Here is a 25,730-nt window from a genome sequence, read left to right as displayed (position 1 = left end):
AGAGTTCTCTGCCATGAGGTGCCATGTTGAACTTCCAGTGACCAGTATGAGAGACTGAGAGCAATAACACCAAATTTAACACACCTGCTCCCCATTCACACCTGAGACCTTGTAACACTAACGAGTCACATGACACCGGGGAGGGAAAATGGCTAATTGGGCCCAATTTGGACATTTTCACTTAGGGGTGTACTCACTTTTGTTGCCAGCGGTTTAGACATTAATGGCTGTGTGTTGAGTTATTTTGAGGGGAAAGCAAATTTATACTGTTATACAAGCTGTACACTCACTACTTTACATTGTAGCAAAGTGTCATTTCTTCAGTGTTGTCACATCAAAAGATATGATAAATTATTTACAAATATGTGTGGGGTGTACTCACTTCTGTGACATACTGTATATATATATATATATATATATATATATATATATTTAAATAAAGGTCTTATTGTTAGTGATCTAGCATTTAAGTGAGCAAAATTGTATAAGAATGTAATTGAGGATGCCTACCAGACTAACATAGTTATGGAGTAACTAAAGAAACACATTTGTTAAACTGCACAGTGGTAAGTGAACATAAAATGGAATGAGCAGGAACATATTAGAAACAACCCAAACCACAATGTCAGTGTGTAAATGTGCAGGTTAGACAAGAGTCTTTGACAGAACAGTTACAGCCAGATGTGTTTTCTGTGATAGTAATGTAACATGGATGTGAAGACACAACAAAGCAAGCAATGATTCCTTTGTTGCTGTGAGAGCTGGCTGTTAAGCAGCGCTCTTGCTTTGTGCACTATTCTCATCATCAGGAACTGTTTAGTATGCTGCGGGTGTGAATGGGAGATTGGCGGGGCACTGGGTGGCAGAGTGGGCCACTCTATCATTAGTGTGCCCATCACTGTTATCATACGCCTAATGACATCGCTCTCAGATGGCATGCTGGGAGCTTGACTGCAGGGAGCCCAGCTCAAACGTCTGCAGGCACCAACGCCTCCCATCATCAATTCTACATGTCTTTTCACCAAAATCTGAGGCCTCCAGATAATGTCTTTCACGGTTCAGCAGTCTTACAGGGCTTCCCTCCTGCCTGGCCTTGAAATGGGCAAATTAATAGTTCTTTCAAAACAAATTGGAATTACACCCCTCGATGCCTTAATGTCAGAATGCGACAGTCCCAGGTTGACTGCTGATGGAATATGAAGATCTGTGAAACCCACTGGGGAGGACAGTGTGAGGGGGTGTAAAGATATGCAGGACCCCCTCACACATATATTCCTCCATCACTGCTCAGCGTGGATGGGTACAGTATCGTGTTTACTACTGACTATTTTTGACACTCAATTACAGGATCACTGTTCCTATTTCATAATTAAACATTTTTTGGATATTGCTGCTCTCAGCACTGAAATTATTTTTTAAGGCATGGACTTTATGCTGAGGGTAAAGGAAAATAAGTTGCTGAAAGCCACTGTTTCATTACCCATGGCTTTTGAGGGTTTACTCATAAAACATTTGAATTCTCTTCTTAATGGATGGATCAGTCTGCAGTGTTTTCATGTGGAGTTCAACTAACACAAATTTTCTCCATTGACCAACAGTGGGTCATCTTGATTATGCTGACATTTAAGGGCTATAGATTCCACAGGAAAGATTGTAGCTGCTCTTGAGACTATGGATACATACAGTTTAATAGAACATGCTTTTGATAAAAGTACGTGTTACATTTTTTCCTGAACTAGCTTGTTTGCCAGGTACAGGTAGCAATCTTGTTAGATGGGCTGTTGCAACTTGCATGACACCAGCTATTATGCATGTTACTGGATAGCTTTATCACATCTTTTAAAGTGAACTGAAAATCAAGTAAAATAAATATTTAATAGAATATTATCATTATTGCATCTGCGTTTAAGTAACATTTTTCTTAGTTTAATGTATCTAAAAACATCAAGTCATATGATTTGTATGTAAAGTCTTAATCTGTTGGCTAACTAGTAATCATAGTTGAAAACGCGGGGTACTATACAAGTATAATGTAGCATCCAATGTACATAATTGAGAGAAGCATGTGTACATTAAAACTGTGTAAAACTGGAATGCAGTACTTGAGGAAATGTAACATTATGGTAGTCACCAGGCCATGCAGCTCCCAACTCCATCTAGTTTGTGATGACCTGCAAATGACTTTTGCTGTGCTTGATGACTTTGTGCAAGTAGGCATTATTTTGATGTCTCTGTTTGATCTAAGCTAGCATCAATCTTTGTGAAAGTAATGTACCTTCATATTTTACCAAATGAAAAAAAAAACAAAAAAAAAACAATTAACTGCTGTCAATCAGATAAAAAAAGAACAAATGTCTAAATTTAATGATATTAAATGATATTTAAATAAATATCTAAATGATATTTCTGGCCTTTACCACCTGCCCATTTTGTGTCACTATGATAAGACACCAAGATGCCAAGAATTACACTAACACGTGCAGTAAGTTTCAGTGATGGCCATATGTTTTTGCAGTTCAGATTTATTGGCACTTTAAAGAATAACTCCAGATTGACTGTGAGAGTCTGGCCTGACAGTAGTCTCTGGTCATTTCTAAAGATCTGTTTTCTGTTAACAATCATATAAACTAAATCAAACCAACTTTGCATTACATCTAATTATCAAGTTGCACATGGTAGTTGTTTTGACTTAAGAACACTTTTGCTACCTCTTTGTGGTTTCAATTAATTTTCAGTTGCTAAACTTTGCTAACATGTGAGTGATGATTTCTGGGGAGTTTAGGGATCCAGTCGGTGCCAGAGACTACTAGTGGGACAAACAACCACCTGGCTAAGTAACAGAAGAAAAAGAGCCCAAAACTAATTCTACTTTACAAAGTATGTACATACAATCTCTGAGTAGACACATTTCCTAAACATGGAAGATTTTATTACAAATCCAATGATAAAATATATTGGTATGTAGCACTTAAAGATTTTGAAAATAAAAGATAAAAAAGTTTTTGAACGTCTAAGCAAAATTCAATACTTCACATAAGTGTAAACAAGTAAGTGAGAAAATAAGTAGATATTTAAATGTGGTGTAAGAATTAATGCATAATATATAAATATATAATATCCTCCAGTCAAATGCAATCAAAAATGATGGAAAGCACATCACTGCCATCGGACTGGTATGAGTATGCTTCAGAGGCAAGAAGTGTTCTGCGGCTGCTCATCTTGTAAACAGGACACTGGGGGATGTTCTATGTGAACACACTGTTTGATGCTCATAAGTTTATGAACCCAAATTGCATTGAAAGCATCATTAATACATCGGTGGCTGGGCATTAACAGTCAGACACATATCTCTGCTGTAAAAGTAGCAGGGTGGTGTGGGTGTGTGCCCCTGTGGCTGGATGCTTTACTGAAGATTCATGAGTGTCTGAAGTCTGTCCAGCACTGTTGATATAAAATACAAACTCTATGTTTGAATCTAAAAGTATTACAGTTTTAATAGTGTTTGCTAAAACAAACCTCTAGTGGCTAAACTACTGGATCTAAATTGGAAGCAAACTGCTGGCTGTTTACAAACTTTGGGAGGTGAGTGGAAAGTTACATGTGCGATAGATTGAAAGTTTAGCCACAGAGCAGTGGTGTATTTATGCACTCTTGGTCAGATTCAGTTTCGAATTTCCTGCTCTGCTGTTTCTTCTTTAACAGAGTCATTCTCTTCCAACTGCTCATCCTCTTCCTCCTGCAAACAGGACACATCACTATGTCATAAATCACATGAGACAGTCTGAAAGACTTCAGCCTTACTAATAATGAAGAAAAATTTAATTGGCATTAATTGACACAATGAGCAGCAACTTAATAGTAAAAGTAAAAAGTGTTTATTAATGCAACTCTACTCTTCTCTACTAATTATGCTTTCTGATCCATGTCTGTAACACTGATTGTAGAATGAATAAAAATGAATGAATACATATAGAGGATTGGCAACATAAAACAGCCAGGGAATTTGCTGTCAAGTTGCCCTAATTTCAGATATCAAATTGAAACTGGCACAGCTTTATCAATCAATGCGTCATCATTCAAGTCAAATGGTTTTTATTCTCATTTAAACATAATCAGTTCAGTACACAGTGAAGCGAAACAACATTTTTCCAGGACCAAGGTGCTACATAGGACATAAATTAACATAAAAAGTACACAAGACTAAGACAACAGACCTACAGTACCCGTCAAAAGTTTGGACAAACTTTCTCATTCAATTTTTTGACTGGTAGTGTATACACAGGACTACATTAAAGTGCATGTGTGCAAGTGAGACTGAGACAACATTTAGTGCAATGACATCATAACAATAAGGCTGTGACAACACAGTGCCAAGCAGTACACAGAACTGAATGTAAGAGTGCAAATTGACCTGCGATAATAAATATTGTACATGTAAACATTTGGTGATGAACTAGCAGTAGTTATTTGTGCAAATTTAGTGTATTAGTATTTGTGTGTGTGCGTGTGTGTGTGTGTGTGTGTGTATATAGTGGTCCAGTCTCCTCTTATTGAGGAGTCAGATGGCTTATGGGAAGAAACTGTGTAGTCTGGGTGAGGGCGCAAATGCTTCAGTACCTTTTTCCAGAAGACAAGATGATAAAGAGTGTGTGTGAGGTCTGTGTGGTCAGCCACAATGCTGGTAGCTTTGCGGATGCAGTGTGTGATGTAGATGTCTGTGATAGAGGAAAGACAGACCCTGACGATTTTCTCAAATGTCCTCACTATCCACTGTACAATCTTTCAATCAGAGGCGGCGTAGTTTCCAAACCAGACAGTGATGCAGCTGCTCAGGATGCTCTCAGTAGTCCCTCTGTAGAACATAGTGAGGGTGGATGGTGGGAGCTGGGTTTTCCTCAGTGCTCTCAGGAAGTGGGCTTTCTTGTTTTAGGAGCTGGTATTGAGGCACCAGGTGAATTTCTCTTCCAGGAGGACATCAAAGAATTTGGTGCTCCTGATAATCTCCACAGGGGAGCTGTTGATGTTCAGTGGAGAGTGGTCGTTCTGTGTCTTCCTGAAGTCAACAAACATCTTTTGTTTTGTCAACGTTCAGAGGCAAGTTGTTGGCTTTACACCAGTACATTACCCTCTAATAATAATAATAATGATGCATTTTATTTGTACCGCACTTTACATTTTGAAACAAAATCTCAAAGTGCTACAACTTGATTAAAACCAAACATATATTCAAACTAAAATAGCTTTTTGAGATAAAAACACTTTAAGATGCTTTTTAAAAGACTGCATGGTCTGTGGTGCCCTCAAGTGTTCAAGCAGAACATTCTACAACTGTGGGGGTTAAAGGCGGTGTGTCAGCAGACCGAAGCTGTCTGGTCATTTAGTGGGGTGTGAGTAGTTCCTTGAGTGTGGCCATGAAGATATTGAAAGGTCAATAGGCAGATTTTGTACTTCTGATGGACAAGGAGCCAGTGGAGGGACTGGAGGATGGGGGGTGATATGGTTGTGTTTACGCCTCCTTGTCAGGATCCTGGCAGCACTGTTCTAAATATATACTGGAGTTTCAGGATGCTCCTGCCAGGAATCCCAACAAGGAGGCCATTGCAATAGTCCAGCCTAGAGGAGACAAAGGTGTGGACCAGCTTCTCAGCATCACAGAGGGAGAGGGAGGGGTGGAGTTTGGAAATAGTTCTTAGGTGATAAAACAAAGGTGAACAGAGGTGTTTTACAGAGGTGTTGTATGTGGTGTTCAAATGACAGGTTGGGGTCAAATTTGACCCCTAGGTTTGTGACAGAAGTAAAGAGGGGGATGAAATGGCCAGAAAGTGAGATACCTGTAATGGGGAAGGACTGGAGTTGATGTGGAGTGCCAATTTGTCTTTGTGCTGTTTAGCTGTAGAAAATTTTGCCATCCACACCTTTGTCTTCTCCTGAGAGAGCTGAATGTCATCAGCATAGCAATGGAAAGAAATTCCATGCTTGACGATGATGTGGGCTAGGGGGAGCATGTAGATGGTGAAAAAAGAAAAGGCATATTAGAAACTGCCCTGTAGTTGCTCAGGACTTCAGGGTTTGGATTGGGTTTTGTGAGGAGTGGTTTGATAAGGGCTGTTGAGGGGACGTGGCCAGGTCAAAGTGAGCAGTTTATGGCTGTGGTTATAAGGAGACTTATGGTAGAGATATTGGATTTTAGTAGAGCTGTAGGAAGGGGGTCCAGTACACAAGTCGAAGACCTCATCTTATGGATGATGCACTCCACCTGCTGCACTGAGTCATCCTCAAACAACTAACTTGTAACAACTAACAACTAACCAACTCAAACTGGTTTCAAAAACCAGTGAGCAGGTGGTAGGAGGTGTAGAAGTGGAGAGTGCGAGGGAATAGCATCTACTTTGGTAACAAAGAATTCACTGAACTCATTGCACTGCTTCTCTGTGGTGTGGATACTTGGGGGTGTTTTGGGCTTTAAAAGGTGACTGATGGTGTCGAACAGTTGCTGACAGTTTTCTGGGGTTTTATTGATCAAATCTCAGCCACAGCATAGCACTAGCCAAAACACCCAATGTGTGAAGGCTAATACACTAACAGCCAACCAAAGGGGCTATACTCCAGCCAGAGACTGAAGCAGGTGGAGGCTACAGGTCAGTCAGAGATACAACCAGTCCAGGGAACAACTGAGAGACAGTCCACGGATAATCCACACCAGGAAAGCAGCCAGGAAAGGGCTGGCAAAGTGCGGGTCTCATTCTTGCTGATGAGACCCACGACAGTTGTGTCATCAGTGAACTTGATGTGATGCAGGCTGTGTATCGTTACACAGTCTTGACTCAGCAGTGTGAACAGCAGAGGCCTGAGCAAACAGGCCTGGAGGGCCCCAGTGCTTAGTGTGGTGGTGCTGTTCCCAATCCATACTGACAAGGGTCTCAGATTCAGAAAATCCAGAATCCAGTTGCAGAGGTAGGTATTCAGGTCCAACAGACTCAGCTTCCCAATCAGGTGGTGAGTGAATGCTGAGCTGAAGTCTATGAACATCATTTGAACATACGTGTCCATATTGTCACAGAGTGAGGGCCAGTGTGGTGGAACTGGCGGCATCTGGTTAGGGCAATACGCAAACTTCATTGGGTCCAGTGTTGAGGACAGCAGGTCTTGATGTGGGTGTGTGTGCAACAGGGCAGTAGTCATTGAAGCTGGAATCAGAAGACTCCTTTGGCATGGGAACAATGGTGGAGGCCTTGAAGCATGTGGGAACGACGGCAGAGATGTCAGTAAGAACATCTGCTAGCTGGTCAGCACATCCTCTCAGCACTCTGCCAGAAGCTTTTATGAGCTGACTATGTGTAGCACTTTCATCACATCAGCCATGGTAAAACACAGCATCTGGTCACTGGGAGCAGGGGTGGTCTTCTTTGTTGTCACATTCTGCATTTCAAATCAGGCATAGAAGCTGTTCAGCGCATCTGGTAGGTAGTCATCACTGTGGTCTGGTGATAGTTAATCGATAAAATCAGTTTATTGCATGTTTTGCTTCTCTAATGGCCCGTGACAGTTTGACCCTTGCTGTTCTTAGGGCTGCCTTGTCCCCTGGTATGAAGGTGGAGTCACAGGTCTTTTGAAGTGCACGCACCTCCGCAGTCATCCACAGTTTCTGATTGGAGCATGAGATGATGACAGTGATGTCATTGTTGCACTTGATGTAGCTCGTCATGTGTGGCGTGTACTCCAAGTTGGTGAAGTCACTATCAGTTGCAGCCTCCCTCAACATGTCCCAGTCAGTATGCTCAAAACAGTCCTGAAGAGTAGAGACGGCTCCTGCTGGCCAGGTTTTCACCTGCTTCAGAACCGGTTTTGATTGTCTGTCAGTGGTCTGTATGCCAGAATTAGCATAACAGAGATATGGTCTGAGTAGCTGAGGTGGGTGCGGATATAAACAATATCCAGCGTGTATCCTGTCTTGCTGCAAAGTCCACATGCTGATAGAATTTAGGAAGCGCTGATTTGAGATTTGCATGGTTGAAATCTCCGGCCCCAATAATCAGTCCATTGGGGTGTGCGTTCTGCATTTCGCTAATCTCCCCATACAGTTCACAGAGTGTCTCCTTAGGATTTGTGCTAGGTGGAATGTACAGCCTGATCACAAAAACAGTGGTGAATTCAAAAACAGTGGTGAATTCCCATGGTAAATAAAAAGGTCTACGTATAACAATCACAAACTCCACTAGTGATCAGCTAGAAACTAGCACAGAGTTCTTACAACTTTCTGTGTTGATGTAAACACACAAGCCACCACCACAAGCCTTACTGCACAGAGCTGCAAACCCTACAAATAGAGAACTTAATTTCCATTCTGTACTAATTAGCTTCTGTTCCACTTGATTCCTTACATTGGTCTTTTGTTAAAACCAAAATGTTCCTTGGGTTTCTAAATTCAAAAATAAATGGAATTCATATACAATCTACAACTGTATCAGAGTAAACAGGCCATCATTTGGATACAGCGAGGTGGGGAGGTAATGTTCTAGTGAAAAACAATAAAAGGAAGAAAATGAGAGGGAACCTGGTTGTAGCACAATAATAGGTGGTATGGCTCTGTAATGCTCAGGGGGTGGAGGTTGGTTTTGGAATGGAGGCAGAGGGTAACAGTTTACTGGTGCTACCATTTTTACTGGTCGCCATTAGATATCACTGTCCTAGGTTGTTTCTTTAATGTTTATACAATGAGTTTTATGTTTGAATGTTTTATGTAGCTTGATTATGTTACATCCAAGGTGAGTAATGAGCTGAGTACTCTTGATTTACCAACATTAAATTGTTTATTTTTATGGAAAAAGCAGTGATATTAGCATTGTTTTGCAGAACATAACATTGACCTTTTATTAATAACAAAACAGCTTTCCTGTGTATACAGCATGTGAGTTTTACAAGCAGCAGAAACAAAGTGAGAGAGAGTAGGAATGCTAGTGGGTTAAGCCAGGAGCCAGCTGATTTAGTAAAGCAGACAAAGTGAAAGTGACAGTGGTGAGGGCTGCAGCCATGATTAAACAACTCTGACAGATACAATTAACACCCCTCTGGAGGTTAATAAACACATCTTCACACCAGAATGTGTGATTACCAGGTTGTAGCCTAACCTAAATCCACATTCCTCAAGATAGCAGATATGAGTTAGGCTCTAATGGTCTGTAAAGCCAGGTTTCATCTCCATATACATTCTATATCTAAGATGCAGATATAATTTTTTCAGTATTATAAACATTTCTTGATTGATTTCAGCACATCATTGTCCCTACCTGTAGAAAATGCTGGTATTTAAATGTGTCAGCATGCTGAATTGTTTATAAAGGCAAAGTGAGCATGCTGATTCTTAACTGCTATAATGCAATGTCTTGGTTTAGTGTGTCAGCATATTAACATTTGCTAAACAGAACTAAAAGGATAGTTAAGGTTGATAGGAATACGTCATGAGCTTTGCAGGTATTTTATTAATAACCACTGTTTTGGACAAATTCAGTTTTTCACAATGACAGGATCACCTAAGCTATTACAATTAATGATGTATGGAACCTGAACGTCTCCATGATAGCAGTCAATTCAACATGTGTAAGATATTTTGTAATTGATAGCGGAGAGTGTACAAAACTGTTTGCAGCAGTTGTTAAGGCACAAGTAGAAACAGTGAATTAAGGTTAGGGTTAATGCAAAGGACAGCCCATATGTCACTTTGTTAAAAGGAACCTTGTCTGAAACAGTCTGAATATGCTGTCTCTCCTGGAGAAAAATGAGCTAGTTTTTCCTGAACTCTGGATACTTTCGGGTGCTGGTCCATAGAGCTGACATAAATCTAGCTTTGGGGTGACACCTCATGAACTCCACCACCGTATACGCTCATGCCATCCACCAAATCTCCCTGACAAGCCTGCCAATTTTCCAATTACCTGTGGTGCCATCCGTTATTGGCGGGCCAGTCAGCTCTTAAATGGAAAACAAGAGGGGGGCGGGGGGGGGGGGGGGGGGGGGGGGGGGGGGGGTAGCGGATGCTAACTATCTTGTAAAGCCAGAGAGATAGCCCCCCATGCCTTCTTCTCACTGATTTAGGATGTGTCCCTGAGGAAAGGGCTGACACCAATCCTCCTGGCCTTTCAGGGCCGTCACCGTCACAGGATTTCTCATGTGCTCTTTATGCTTGACACTCAAACCCCATAGCCACCTATCACTCCTGTCTCTGGCTGAGGAAAGCAGACAGGTACAGTACAAGCACGCAACAGTTTCACTGTTGCTGGTATAACCCTGCTATTGTATCCGTAATTGGTGACATCCAGTTGTACCCCTCCACTCACCAACTATAGGCTGGAATTGCAAATTCATATTTTCAACTTTTCATCAATTTAAAAAAAAGAACACACAAATAAACAAAAGTACTCAAAATATGTGAAATCTATATCCCGAGGTTATATATTTATATCAGCCTTGGATCTAATGTTTTTAAACTGGTAATTTTTGTTTAATTCATTTAATTATACATGTATTAACCCTACTTAAAACCATAAAGTTCAGAAGAAACCCAACTACTTTATGATAGATAAATACTGCATTGCATTTGTGTTTTACTGCCTTTTCTGGTTGATGTTCAATTACAGTATATTGTACAAGAACATTAAGTCTGAATAAAAATATAGCTTTTACTCTACAAATATGCAGGAAAATTACAGAAAATATATTTTTTTCCTGTCTAAACTATTACATGCAATCCGTTGCTACAGGGGAACCTAAAGCAACTGTGTTCTGCTCTCTCTTGTTCTCTCACTGTGGACTACAGAGGTTGAAGTGCGGACCTGTGTTTTGCATCAATGGCTCCTGCTAGAGACATTTACTTTGTCGAGAGCAAAGAAGCCGACGCTGCTCCTCCAACAGGCCTGCAGGAGCTGATGGGCTCTGGCATTGTGGGATATCTCCATCAATTCCCTCTGGGGAAACGAGGGACAGGAGAGAGGAGGAGGGTGCGTTTGTTTTCCCCACTTGCTTTTCATAGGCTGGCAGGCCCTCTGGCACTAACATACACATATATGATCATGAAATGCCACATTTTTCATTCAAGTGTAGGTTGGCTTTTTAAAGGGCAGTTGAGTAGCGCCTCTGTCGTGGGATCCAGAGGAGGAAAGCTCAGACTGAGCGCTAGGTGGCAACAAAGCAATCCGGCTGTTCAGCCTCTTATCTGCTGCTCATAGTATTCATTGCTACCTCTGAATGTGCAGACAAAAACACACACACACACACACAGAAAGACACCTTCCGAACCACACATCCTAATCAATCAATCAAATTTGGGTTATAATTCCACTATAAAGAAATTGTAATATACAACACAGTGTGGCTTTTTATATCAAGTCTATACAGTACTGAAAATAATTAGCATTTAATTAGTGTGACTGATTTTCTTACCATGTTTTCTGCTTTTGCAGTATTTATTTGTGTGTGTCACATTGCAAAAGGTGTGTATGCAGAAGAGGCTCCGCTGTTTTGTGTATCCCCTCAACCTTGATGGACTCACTCACAGATAAATATTCAGCTGCACAAATGATAGCAGAATTATGCACATTTTTGGGCAATGCTACCACATAATAAATGTAATGGTTTGTTGCCATTCAAGCATTATTGTAACATAGCAGTCCCAGTGTGAAATGGGTTCAATAATGAAAGGAGATTTAAAATGAAACTTAGCTGTGTTAAATTAAACCCTAGTTGAGAAAAAATCTTTGGAATTGTAAATTGTAATTTGTAAATGTTAAATAACGTGTTCATTAAAGATAAACATATACATTAGTATTGGTCAATAACAGATTATTATAGAGATATTTGTTTTAAAAAATCCTTGCACTGGAATTTATTACCATATATATATAGCCCCCAATTCCTCCCAGTGCATACATAATTCAGCCCATAGAGCTGTGTCAATTGGTTTTCATATGATTATAAATTCCCGTCATGCCACTTGATGAGTGCTCATATTAATCACACACCTATTCTTTAGGAAATACATTTAGGCTATAATTTCATAGTGCAATACTGTATTTATCTATTTAATACAGGCTACTATTGAGTGAATATAATTTTGCTAACTACCTGTAACTCTTCTTATAGTGAATTCTTTATATTACTTACAGACTAGCAAAAACGGTGCATTTACGTATGTGTCACATTTTTGTTTAATCTGTACTGCAATTTCTATTTCTTTTTGACATTAGAAAACCATCAAAAAGTCTATGTTGTACATTGTACTGTATGTACCCCTTTCATAGGGCTTAAAAAAATTTTCTCTAAAAACATGAAGGCATTAATGAAATGTACTAAAAACTACAAACCATTTTGTAGATATAAAGACATACTAGTGTGTGTGTCTGTGTGCTTAAGTTCCTCTTTGTGCACTGGCATCTTGTTGCCATTCAAGAGATGACACAATTGCAGTGGGTCATAAACAGCGGCTTCATTAGCCTGTTCAGCCACTGCGTTACTCGCTACATTTAACCACCTCTGCCCTTAGCACTTCTCCTATGCTTCTGCTCCTCAGCACCCACAAACCAGCCACCAGAGAGCACAATTAAATTTCATGACTGCACATATTTGCAATTCCAGTTTCATTTATTACAAAGGGCATCCTTTAATGTTTAATTTTTTTCCAAGAAATGTGTTTCCATTTCAGTGGGCATGACTGATACTCAGGTGAACTTACCAGGCAACAGCTAATTTAATCAGAGTTAAGATGCACAAGCAGGTTTATCTTTTATCGCCTTGTCAGATAATTATAGATGCCTCCATGAAGAGGAAATACAGCCCAGATAGAGGACGCTACTTTCTCTCTGTTTTCAATTTGTAGCATTTAGAACAAAACAGAGAATCATACACATCCCACTGTAAAAGCACTGTTGGGAAACTAGTTCGATATCTCTGCTTTATGTCTGAATTGAGCTGAGAACACATGACAAAGACAAAATGCCTAAAATGTCTCACAAAATGAAAACAAAGAGGAGACCTCTGACCAAGTTGTAAATGTGTTTCATATGCCATGAGGAGCTCTGCACAGAATATGTAAAGCAGATTCTCCCAAATCCCTATCTATATACGTATGCAAACACAAATAGCATACCTGGCTCATGCAAAACAAACTCATGGCATAATTATGATCCCTCACTGTAAAGCAGCAAAACCACATGAAGCCATTACAAAATGCTCAATTCATTCACTGGGCCTTAGCCTGTGAATGAATTGAGCCTGTGCTCTTGTCCACTCTGTCTGCATGATTAAACATGACACAAGTACTGACATTCATTCATTATTTGCATATAAAAAACAGAGTGAAGGCAACAAAAGAATTTGCCAGTAGCTGGACTTCTTGATAGTTGGGTACTCTTTGCCTAAATTTCATGTGATTACACCACAATAAATCATGGAGGATAGCAGGTAATGCCAGCTGGGTTTAATTACTGAACAGTAATTTAACATCTGGAGGCCAGCAGAAGCTGTATGTTATTTATGTCTTAATTCACACAAGATTCCTTCATCTTTTGGAGGAGTGAAAGCCGATGATGATTAACCAAAACAGACATGTTCACTGTCAGCGTAAATGCATTCCCTTTGACTTGTGGCATTGTTACACATACATTCATTGTTTCATTGTTTTGTACCTGAAGATGGCTCACAGAAGTGAAAGTTTTATTCATTAAAAATAGCTCCAGCACATAATTGTGTTTTCCATATTTTATTTAGTATGCACTTTAAAGTTTTTTTAATTGTACATTTTGCTGGAATATGTATTTATGCAAATTTGGACAGTGTAACACTGTTCTTTTACTGGCTTTCAACAAACTAAGTTTTCCATTATGTTATTCTACCTAAAACCATACATTTTGTTTGTTTTTACATTTATGTTTGTGTACAGATCAGTCAAACAGGGTATAATCTGTTAATAGGTGAGCTTGAAAAGTACTCTTAAAGCCACTAGTCATTTCCCCCTGCTTTATGCTAATCATGGCTCAACATGTCCTGACTCCTCCATCAAACTGTATATAATGTTCAGACATGAAACTGATATTGAGATTCTCATAACCACTCAATTATGTGAATTCATTATCCTGATTTTTTCTTTAATCAAAGCATCTGCATTAAAGTCAGTTTTGGGGCTGAGTGATGTCAAATGATCCAAATACTGGTTCCTAATGAACCAGTACAGAAAAAGAGGGTCAACAGTGGGGAGCAGTGAGCTAGGGTAGCAAAGGAATGGAGACTTCTGCAGGCTGTAGTTGATGAAGCCTTTCTGTTATAAAGGTTTTCTGCTCATCCCCATGAGTTTGATTTACAGCACCAATGAGACCCGGCACACCAGCATGTTATTAAATGCAACTGTGTCTGTATAGTAAGTGTGAGGCTTCATGTAAGCTCTCCGCTAAGAGGGTTATTAGAATGAAGCCAGGTCCAGAGAAATGGACTGTTGGGACCACTGGGGACCCCAACAGCAATCACACACTCCTGTTTACTCCACAAATTGGCCCCTTAGAGGGGTGTGGGCATCTGTAGCGCCCTAGTTAAAGTGATTGAGGTGACTCCTAGCCATTGATTTTCCCTTCTTCATTGGCGTCCTGCCTGGTCACCCTTGACCATGTCCCGTGCTCCCTGCAGGCTAGTTTAGCTGCCCTGCTTGCCTTTAAATCACATTAAACTGTAGTTAAACTTTGGCATGTCTAAAAGACAACCATCATTGATGGGGTTATCATGCTTTAAGCACCTCACACACTTGAGTACAAGCCTCGACTGTCGGGCTTATTGATCGCACATTCCTTATGGCAAAAAGATTAAACTGGAATACGGATAAGAGAATGTAGAGCTCAACAAATTCAAATCACACTCAGGGATTTAACTTTATTCCAAAAATGCACCAGTGCTGCTGATTAAATCAATGAGGCTACTAAGGAAAATGCCTTACTGAGAAAATCAAAACATGTTATAGGTTGGACTTTCCCTCTAAGATAAACACTCAGGATGATGACCTTATAAAATGTGCATAACCTGTGCTTCATTGCAAATACCAGACAATCTTATGAGTAATGATACCTATTTTTCTTTCAATTTGCTCTATATAGTAAAGTCAGCCATGTGTGACACTTCATTAACTTAATTAGGCTAACTTAATTACAGTGTTTCACAGGTTAGGCAATGAAGCTTCTGATTGATGGCAAAGCTTGTAATGGGAATCTTCTGAATTGGGAATGACATCAAAATATACATTAGCTGCTATACACTAAATTAATAGATGCAAATACTTATGGTACCCTGGTCTTCCAAACACCTTTTAGTATTAAAGGCAAACACTATGAGCACATAAGTAGCATACATGCATAAACCAAGCTGAAGATTCTGAGGTCGTAACAGAACTTCAAATACAAACACTGCTGAGTAGGAGTAGGTCTTTGGCTGTGGAGGAAGTGAAGAAAATGAAACCTTTATGGACTATAATTTCAACAGTTGCAATCCGTTTGATGACAAGAAGTCTGAGTGCAGCTAAAGTAGTGCATCCCACACAAGTTCACAGCTCAGTAGTTTAAACACTGCCTGAGTAACTTTAAGAGCTTTTGGCATTTCAAACCTTTTATACAAATCTTTTGGTCTGATTCACTGTGGAGCCCAGCATGCCAGGCAGTGCTGCAAGGGTGTAAATAAAGCCTTAAACAAGCATCTCTTGGCATGGTAACGGGCTTGAATTAAAGGCCATCCGTATATTACGGGAAGACTGTCACTTTATTACTGAAATCAATTCGGTGAGGGCCGGAGGCGACAGCGAGAGGGATGTGGCCTTGGTCAGAGCGAGGTTTATCTAAGCTGAGCAGGCTGAGAGAAACACAGCATCTATAATGAACTCAAGCCTGTCTAATAAAGCTTTTTATGGCCCTTTGCACAACAGAAATGTGTGCAACAGCACCAATGCTCAACTCCTGCATTTTCCAACAATACTGTAAACCAGTAGCTCCTCTGTAATTTCTACTGCTCTACAAATACCTCAACAATACAAGCAAATCAGAGGGACAACTCATCATCAAAAAGAGATTTTGCTATTAATCAGGACCTCACAGACAGAATCCAATTTACTGCGACCTTTAGCAGGAGACAATAACAGAAACATGGTAACAAAAACTCTTATGCTTTGCTTTCTATGGTAGCAATTATTATAAAACAAAACATTTGTATTTGATTCGACCACACAGCCAAACTACAAATACATTGATGATCAAAAACAAGCTTTGCAAAGTTCTGTTGAAGACAAGAACTGAATATATAACAACGTAACTTCCTAAAATGGTGCTGATTGTTCAAACATGCTCATTGTTAAAATTCTGGTTCCAGCATTTGAATCACCATCAAAATATCAGATGGGTTAATGTTTCAAATCAACCCGCTGTTGTGCTCACTGCTGGTTGTTTGTGTCACCTGGATAAACCATTAACCTTTGGAGGTGGGATTAACAGTGAGGAAGCACAACCTAGTGAGCTACTGTATTATCGCTATGTGTATATTCTCATATTTACAATATGGTATAATCATGCCTTCAGAGATAAAGGGATAAGTCTGTGAATGATGGGAACCTTGAATGATAAAGTTTGGAGCTCTGCCAGTACAAATAAAAAAGTATGCTGTTTATATTACGTTTATTTCAAGCTATTTCAAGTAACCTCTGGAATCATTAGTGCAAATTGTAAACAGGCTGGCTTTCACTTAAACCAGAGCTGTGGTTACCATCCCATATGTTAAGATACCTCCTGCAGCTTCCAGTGTAACGTATCCTTCAGGTATACATCTTTCTCTAAGATAAGAGCAGTGGCTGCAGGGAGCTCTGACACCACTTCCTGTACCTTTCTTTGAAGCAGACTGCCAGGTAGAGGGGTTGACTGCCCACTATCTTTGCCAACAGCTGCATCTCAGTCGCAATGATCAGGTAATATTCTGCACTTAATGCTGGCATTTAAGAAACATACTCCCCCCGCAGGAAAAGCAGTGCATGACTTGGCATTTAAAAGCAGATAATAAAACTTTCCTTAAATACGGCTCTCATCTCAGAGTGCTTTTTAGATGCCCTTAGTTGGAGTCAATTATCTCCCAACACTTGCTATTACAGAAACACTCTGAGCACCGTGTGCCTTAAAAGGTGTGTACACCATGCTTTCTCAAAAATGTCACATTCTGCCTCTCAAAATGTAGACACTACAGAATTAAAAATGATGTACATGTGCCGACTTCTTTTATCCTTTTGTTCCTTAAACATGTCTCCCCAATGTACCATTCACACCTTATGCATGTCTATGAGTTACTTTCCAAGGTGGAACATGAACAGATCTAAACAATGCTTTATGCATGATTAGAGTTACTAATAACACAAGTGATCTTTGATTGCTAAAGAAAAAAGTGTTGCCACTAATTTTTCACGTCAGCGCAGTAAAAGCTATTCTCCTGTCACCAGTGAAATGTAACCCTACTGTGGGGCAGAGAGCCCTGAGGTTCACCCATTTGATATAAACAAATAGGAAGAGGTTTGTCACAACTTCATAGGGACAAAATATTCTAGAAGGAATGAGAGAAGTGAGATGCATCCTTATCATCATGCAATAATATTCTGCTTGAAATACAAATATATGTCAAAGTACTAGTTTTTGTCTTGTTTAATCAGTGTCCTCCTCCTTCCTCAACTGCTGTTGTTCAAAGCTCTATGTTGACTCTGTTCCAGCAGTGCTCATTCTTTTATTTCTAACTAGATTGAATGCCACTAACCTTGTGCTCTCCGTCTCCCCTAGTTTGTGCTCTCTCTCTCTCTGTTCTCTCTGTACCTTCTGCAGGTGTTCCCAGTCCTGGGGCTGTATATCACTGATGTGCAGTTACTGGCCCCACCAACCTGCAGTGTCTATTTGTTGTTTATTGTTGCTGTTCTTTTCTCTCTCCTCTATCCACTCACCCCAACCGGTCGAGGCAGATGGCCGCGCAAACTGAGCCTGGTTCTGCTGGAGGTTTTTTCTTCCGTTAAAGGGAGTTTTTCCTCTCCACTGTCGCCAAGTGCTTGCTCATAAGGGAATTGTTGGTTTTTCTGTTTTTTTTTTGTAAAGTGCCTTGAGATGATTGTATTGTGATTTGGCACTATACAAATAAATTGAATTGAATTGAAATTGAATTAACTGCAACAGCAACCAACAAAAACTAAGCCTTTTTTGTTCCTTCAGACAACACTGTACAGGAAGTGTAAATACCACGGACTTCTGTGCTCCAGCTTGTTAGTCAAAAGCATAACTGTCTACATCTCTCCATATAATTTACAAGTGGAGTCCTGCATTTTGCAGTGTCTTTCCAAGCATAATTTGATGATAGCACAATTACATGACTACACATATAACTCTCTAAACAAAGTATAGATATGGTGTAATGACAAAACAAATCTCTTGAATTCCAATTTTAAGACTAAAAATAAATCCCAGGAACTAACTGTAACAACAGACCTAAACTGGGATACTGGAACATAGTGGCTCAACTGACACTCATATTCAGCCTTTGTTGATGTGTTCTCCAATGTTTTGAAAACAGGAGGTGGATTATACCAAAGAGGCAGATCTGATCAGCTAAACTTAAGTTGAAATAAAACAATAATTTGAATGTTACTTTCTACATCAGCACATAAGTATTGTGTATAGATACACTTCTGAATATAGATGGCACTGAAAATGTATAGTCGTAAAAATCATAGTGAGAGTACAAAACTAATTTGATTCTTCTAAATTTTATATGGGTACCACTTAGCACTGAGAGAGAGCTTTAACCTTTTGGTTTTCTTCATAATTAAATGTTTTATTCTTGTGATTCAGCATTTCCACTATGGCTTTTATATTTCACTTCCTCTGTGCCAGCATCAATCACCCCCCATTTTCCACTTTCTAGAGAGATGAAAATATCCATCCATCCATTTTCTATACCCGCTTATTCCTTAATCAGGGTCACAGGGATCTGCTGGAGCCTTGATGAAAATATGAATGCATTTATTAATTAGGTTGAAAGGCGGCTAAATTTCAGCTTTTACTGAAATATAATTTAATGAAAACAGGAATCAGGTAAACAGAAAAAAACAAAACTGTTGTGCAGGGATGATGTTATGTTGATTTTTTTGTTTTTCATATAAATTAAAAATTCTGCTTTTAAGAATCTCTGATAGGTACTGTACTTTTACTTGTTGATTAACAATTTCCTCAGAATTGCAATAGGATAGGACAGTTGAATGAACGTGATGTGTTAGTCTTGAGCTTTACAGGAAAATAAACAAAAATCCCTTTTGATAATTTTCACCCAAAAAAACTGTATTTGTGAAGCCTAGCAAATGTATTACAAGGTAATTTGTAGATCATTTTGAAACCTACACTCTTTAAATTGAATGGTTTCTTCTTGTGGTAGTTAAAAGGTAAGTCATTCATTGGTACAATCACAGAGTACTGTATGCAGTTGTAATAAACTATGGTTGGACCAGTTGTACCAATCAACCAACAGAACCGACACTGTCACCTGACACAAACAAGCAAACAAATAAATGATAAAAGTAAAGTAATAAAACCCACAGAGAGGGCTATAGAAAAATCTATAAAATGTATATGTATGTATGTATGTCTTTATTTTTTTGACCAAATAAATGAAACAAACAACAAACAGGATATACATACTGATGTCTTGGCAAAGTACTTTCATGATGAGTCACATATACAAAAACTGTACATGCACTCACCTTAGAGGAGGACGTGTCACACTCTTGGCAGATCCAGCCATATCCTGTTTGCTTGGGGGATTTCTTCAGCGGAGGGTCCAGACACCCGAAATGATAGCAGAGCCGGCACTCGTCACACCTTAGATTCAGACAGGAAGGGCATGTGTTATGTGTCACATACTGTATAAAAGCCACCTTCATCCTTCAATGACAAGACTAGCTCAGGATTGCTGCTGCTAATGCATTCCAAAGTCTCTCTAATCACTCCACTCCCTTGACCCTACACAGCCATTGACTGTCAAATGGTTGTTTCAGTGACCAGATAAATTCAGGCCTTGTTAGTGTCAGATAAGTGAATTGAATAAATAATTCCTGGACTATCTGTGTCCTTAGGTGAAGCAACAACAGTCAGACCACAGGGGATAAACACTGAAAAACTGAAATAGAGTATACCTGCACGTAAATGCAGTGGACTGGATGGCGTTGTTTCACTCTCAGAATTTAATATTTGTAAAAAATAAAAAGACCAAAAAACTTTGGCACTCTGCAGTGGTTTAGCTTTCATTTTAAACTTCACTCAGAATAATTCAAACTTAATTGAGGATTGAATTGCCACTTTGTATACTGTATTGTCAATTGAAAATTTCTTTTTGTAATACCTGCTATCCAGGGTTTTAGGAGAGGTGGAGCCTCCCTGGACAGATCTCCAGTCTATCATAGAGCAGACACATTGAGACAGACACTCACGCTTATATTTGCACCTACTGCTACATTAAGAGTAGCACTAGGAATTTAGTTTCACCAATTAATCTAACCTGCATTTGTTTGAACTGTGGAAGTGAGAGTACCTTGAGATAACCCACACAGACACAGGGGGAACATGCGGCCCCAGGTTCGAGCAGGATTCAAACTCGAAATGCCCTTAAAAGGTGACAGTGCAAACTATTGCCCCACCCACATTTTCAAATTGCATGACTAAATTCCATATAGAATTGCCAATTGCAAAATGAATTGCCATTTGAATAAAATGGTCAAAAAACTTTCATACTAAGGGCAGTAGTGTAATGTGTTGCATTAGCATTCGACAACATGCTGAACTGGGTGCTTACAAAAGATCCATTGTTTGAATCATGAACAGAAATAAAGGTACTCAGCTTTTCTAATTTTATATTTTCTATTCAAAACTCCACATAAAGTAAACTGAACAAATCCAAAATCTTAATTCGCATTGAATTGACAAACAAAAAATACAATTTCAGAAAACTTTGAAATTTTTCAATGTTGTATTGTTTACGTTTACATGGAAACTCAAAGTGACAAGGCTACATGGAAACTCTGTGAACCTTATAGGTACTGTTGTCATTGTTGTGCTTCTCTTCCTGTCTTCCAACTCCTCATGCTATCCAGCTTTTCCCAGTAATGGAGATAAATAGAGAGGGTTCAGGTTGACCTCCATGGCTCCTACCTCTGTTATCAGATTTTCCTTGAAGAATGTGAATCTCCTCTATTGATTAGGGCATAATTGGCTCTAATTGTGGTGTGTGTTTTTACCACACAGGAGGAGATTTCTGAAGGGCATTAAGCCTCATAAATGATTAAAAGAAAAGTCTCCTCTCTGGTGCTACAGTCACAGGTCAATCTCTTCTTGTTCATGCTTTGAATGAAGTGTATTGTGTACCAATGTACTACTGACTCAACTTCTTGTCAGTGGGTGTTTTATGAGCTCTACTAAAAGTATCTATAATTGTCTTGTTTTGTCCAACCATCCAAAACCCCAGATATTCAAGTTGTAGTGATGACCCAAACGATGAATCAGTTATTGAAGATTTCTGCATAGTCATACTGACTCCACACCATAGGATAATTGGTCTCATTTGGAGTTGGACGTGTCTATAGTGATGATTGTAAAAATAACCAGCTGTGTGAGGTAAAACACGTTGTCTATTTCAACTGTTTGGTACAGCAATTGTTGAATGCATCAGCATGACATTTAGTAGCAATGTTCATAGTGCCCCAGAGGGTTTGGTGATCCTCTGACCTATCCCCAAATAGTGGGCATAGCAACAATATTTTGTTAGAGAAGATTATTGCTACCTGCTGTATGAATGCAGTATATGGATCCAAGATTTTAAGAAATCTCATATTTAATTGATCAAAATGAATATTTGTTGCACATGGATGTGTAATTGTGCTTACAATTGTTAACCAGAAGTATATTTGAATGTAACAATATATGATTTTAAAGGGTATGCTTATACCACATCTATTGAATACATTGTTTTTTTTTCTTTACAGACATTTCACTTCCATTCTTGTGGAGCTGTGCCACGGCTGATCCCCGTTACTCACCAGTCAATCAAATGAACAGGATTTAGCAAGAAATCAGATGGTAGGCACTGCTCCTCCACATTGATTCTGTTTCATTTTGTTGGTATTATTCAGTCTTTTCATGCTGTGGCTACAGGATGAATATCCTGAAATTACATTATATGTTCTGTCCAAGTAGCTGTCTGTGTACGATTTATGGCAGGCACTATTTGAATATCAATTACTGCAGCCCAACAGTGAAGCCAGCTTGTTGTTGGATGTGTATGCTGAAAGGAATTAGGCAGTTTGACAGTATCTGATAGCTCTACGGTCATATGAAATACAGTGGATTGTAACTCTGTTTCAGACTTGGACTGAGGCAAAATGTGATAAGAGGCTGATCTTCCACAGAAAGGACTGTAAACACCTTCAGATTAAACCTAGAGGTGTCAACAGCATTTTGAGGGCCATTAAGTCAATATCCATGTCAGTGGGCAAACCTCCATGAAGAGCAAATTTGTCACATTTTTCTGCCATGAAATATAGAAATATTTACTACTTTTTACTTTCTATTTTATAAAAATACTGATAACTGACGAATGAAGCTGGTTTTGTTTTACTAAGTCTACTCACCACCAATTAATTCTGTGGGCTCTACAGCCCGATAAGTCTCTCTATCTAGTATTTCACCCAAACTGAGAGTTTTTTTCCTTCTTTTTTGGTCTCTTTAGTGTAAATATTATTGCAGACTAATACTGTTACTGCAACTGTACTTGCTGTTAGTTGCTGTCTGTGTTTGTTTTGGTACAAGAACACATACCAGATGGGGCTTCTCATGGGATTGCAGTGTCATCTACCACAAGTATATTAGGGTTAATCTAAGGTGCATGCACTCAATTGTAAAGTTTTTTATCATTCCTGACTGTCAAAGACTGAAAAAAACTGTTAGTAAAACTATCCACGTGTGGTTTGTCCTGCATTTGCACAATTAACCAAGTTTCTGTTTTTCTCAAACTTAACCCACTTAATTTGGATGTAAAATTGAAATGTTGGTAAGTGTCATGAGACGGCAGTACCACCCTGCTCCTTTTCCCTCATGTGTCTCCTTCCCTCTCCTCCCGTCTCTATGTGTCTTGTTAAATGATGCACCTGCAGGTGTGCCAGGCAAGGAGGCACGCAATCACCAGATACTCCTCTGCCATAAAAGCTCCGGACCTTCACCAGTCAAGATGCCAGTTCCTCAGTCTGCCTCATCGGTTAGTAGTAGTTATTTGTGGCTCAACATTATTAAGCCTTACTGCGATCTCACTGAGTGCTTTCCCTACAGGGTTGCCACTCTTCGGGCATACTTACCTGAGCGTCTCCAGCCTCTGGACAATCTTCCTCCACTCCTGCCAGCAGCGTATGGCTGACTCCTTCCCAGGCCTTCTCTGCCCATTGCCAGCAAGCTACCGCTGCCCTGGGAGAAACCATCCACAGAACAATACGTCCTTCATCTCCAACCGAGCAACTAGTAAATAAAGACTTATTATTTTCTGTATCTGCACAGAATCTGTGTCCTCTTCCTTCTCAACATATACCAGAACGAACTGGACATTGATGGACCCAGTGGATCCAGCAAGGGAAACGCTTGGGGAGCGTCCTTTATTGGAGTCCCTCGCCGCGTTTCAGCTTTGCCTGAAACTACCCGGTGGCGCTTGCTGAGTGTGCCCAGCAGAAGTGGCTGCTTCGGCACCTCCAACTTGGGATATCGGAAGAGTTGGTACAGAAGTTTTCAGAGCTTTTTTCCTCCCTATACACTCTGCTGGACGTGTGCAGGAGCCAGCAAGTCCCCATCCACGAGGCAAAGCAGTGATGCCTCACAGTGCTTCAAACCCTCCCCACTGGCTGCCCTGGTCTCATCATCGGCCTTTGACTTCTCCCCGCTCGCGGCGCTTCAGCCTTCCACACCGCTGGCTATCAACTTCCCTCCGCCGGCACTTAGACCCTCTACTCTTAAGTCGCCGATGTCAGCTTTCTACTCCTCCTCATCCGCATTATACACTTCACTGCTGCCTCTCAAGGCTTCATCTCTAGATCTCCAGTCCTCACCACCGACTTCCCTGGCTTCTCCACCAACTCTCTTGGTTTCCCAGCCGGCTCCCCAGGTTTTCTCCCCGGCTCTCCAGTCTTCTTCAGTCACTGACACTGGTAGAGTCGTGTGCCATCTGGCAGGAGCTCAAGGCTTAGTCCCTGGCAACCCTGGCTCCATGGGATCTCGCCCATGTCCCCGCTAGCTGCACGCCCACAGCGCGACTACGAGGGCGACGTGGGAAGGGGTCAACTCCATCTCCAGCCAGTTCGCCAACCTGCCAGCCAGACTCAGCCTGAGCTCGTCCAGGAGAAAATGCTAACGGCACCTCCAGTCCTGCAGCCGGTGGTTCAGGAGTCTGTCTCTGAAGAGACAGACTCCTGAACCACACTGTGCCAACGAAAACGTCCCCACTGAGGTTCGTCCAGGATTCCAGAACCTCAGTGTGCCAAAGACAGCGTCCCCGGTGAGGCCCCAGTCCTGCTTCAAGATCCCCCACTGAGGTTCCCTTCCAGCTGCCTAAATCCTTGGCTAGCCACTCACCTTCATCTCAGTTTCCAGCCAGCCACTCACCTGAGCTCACGGCTAGCTCTTCATCTCAGTCTCTGGCCAGCCATTGCCCTGAGCTTCCAACTAGCCCTTCATGTCAGTCTCTGGCTAGCCCCTCACCTGAGTCTCCAGAAAGCCCCTCACCTCAGTCTCAGGCCTGCCTTTTCACCTGAGTTTCTGGCCAGCCCTTCGCCTCAGTCGCCAGCCAGCCTCTCACCTGAGTCTCCAGCAAGCCCTTTGTCTCAGTCTCTGGCCAGACACTCACCTGAGCCCAAGGCTAGCTCTTCACCTCAGTCTCTAGCCACCCTTTCACCTGAGTCTTTGGCAAACCTCTCACCTCAGTTGCCAGCCAGCCGCTCACCGGAGTTCCCAGTTAGTCCTCGCCGGAGACCTCAGCTCACCCGAGGGGCCTTCCCATAGGTTTTTCCCCAAAACAGCCCTGGATCCCAGCTCTCCTGAAGGGCCATCCTCCGGAACCTCCTCGGATTCCGGTTCGCCTCAGGGGCCGTTCTCCAGAGCGGCTCCAGATCTTCGTTTGCCTGAGGGGCTGTCCTCCTGAATGGTCCCAGATTCTTGGGCACCGGAGGGGCCAAACTCTGGAACAGTCTCAGGTTTTCAGCTGCCTGAGGGGTGATTCACCCTACACCCTGGGGTGTTATTGGGGCAGACTCCAGACTTTGGTCAGTTCTTTCCACAGATGTTCAATAGGATTTGGAGGCAACTATAGTGCAGTTTGTAGGTTGAACTGCAGAGACAGACACTTTAATCATTTTACAAATTTCCTTTGTTCTTAACCCTCTGACACTAGACTAAGAAAAGCTGTGAATTAGGTGTAATAATATACTTTATATAAAGCTACATGTAGTGCTACATGTAGTGTTAGCACATTACATGTGTTAGATTTACTGAAATCACAGCAAGACAGTTGGCATGTTGTAGGAGCACAAGATGCACAAAAATATGCAGAGGCAGGTGAATCTCTCTCTCACACACTGAAACACAAGACACATTAAAGAATCTTGGATGGACTGAGTA

At 40.7% G+C, this 25,730-nt stretch overlaps 1 protein-coding gene across 2 annotated transcripts in view; it reads right to left on the bottom strand.

Moving 5' to 3' along the window:
- Nucleotides 1-2,504: 2,504 nt before the first annotated feature.
- The window catches only part of phf14 (PHD finger protein 14), a 94,432-nt gene continuing 71,206 nt past the window's right edge, over nucleotides 2,505-25,730 (bottom strand). For both annotated transcript variants that reach the window (XM_026299796.1, XM_026299797.1), the window contains exons 17-18: nucleotides 19,790-19,907; nucleotides 2,505-3,736 (exon numbers count right to left, since the gene is read on the bottom strand). In XM_026299796.1, coding sequence (XP_026155581.1) covers nucleotides 3,662-3,736; nucleotides 19,790-19,907 — 193 coding nt within the window. In that variant the 3' untranslated portion in view covers nucleotides 2,505-3,661. The remainder of the gene's footprint in view (nucleotides 3,737-19,789; nucleotides 19,908-25,730) is intronic.

Source organism: Mastacembelus armatus, chromosome 11 (assembly GCF_900324485.2).
Source record: "Mastacembelus armatus chromosome 11, fMasArm1.2, whole genome shotgun sequence".
In the NCBI taxonomy this organism is placed as follows: Eukaryota; Metazoa; Chordata; class Actinopteri; order Synbranchiformes; family Mastacembelidae; genus Mastacembelus; species Mastacembelus armatus.
This window is presented reverse-complemented; position numbering and strand designations above follow the sequence as displayed.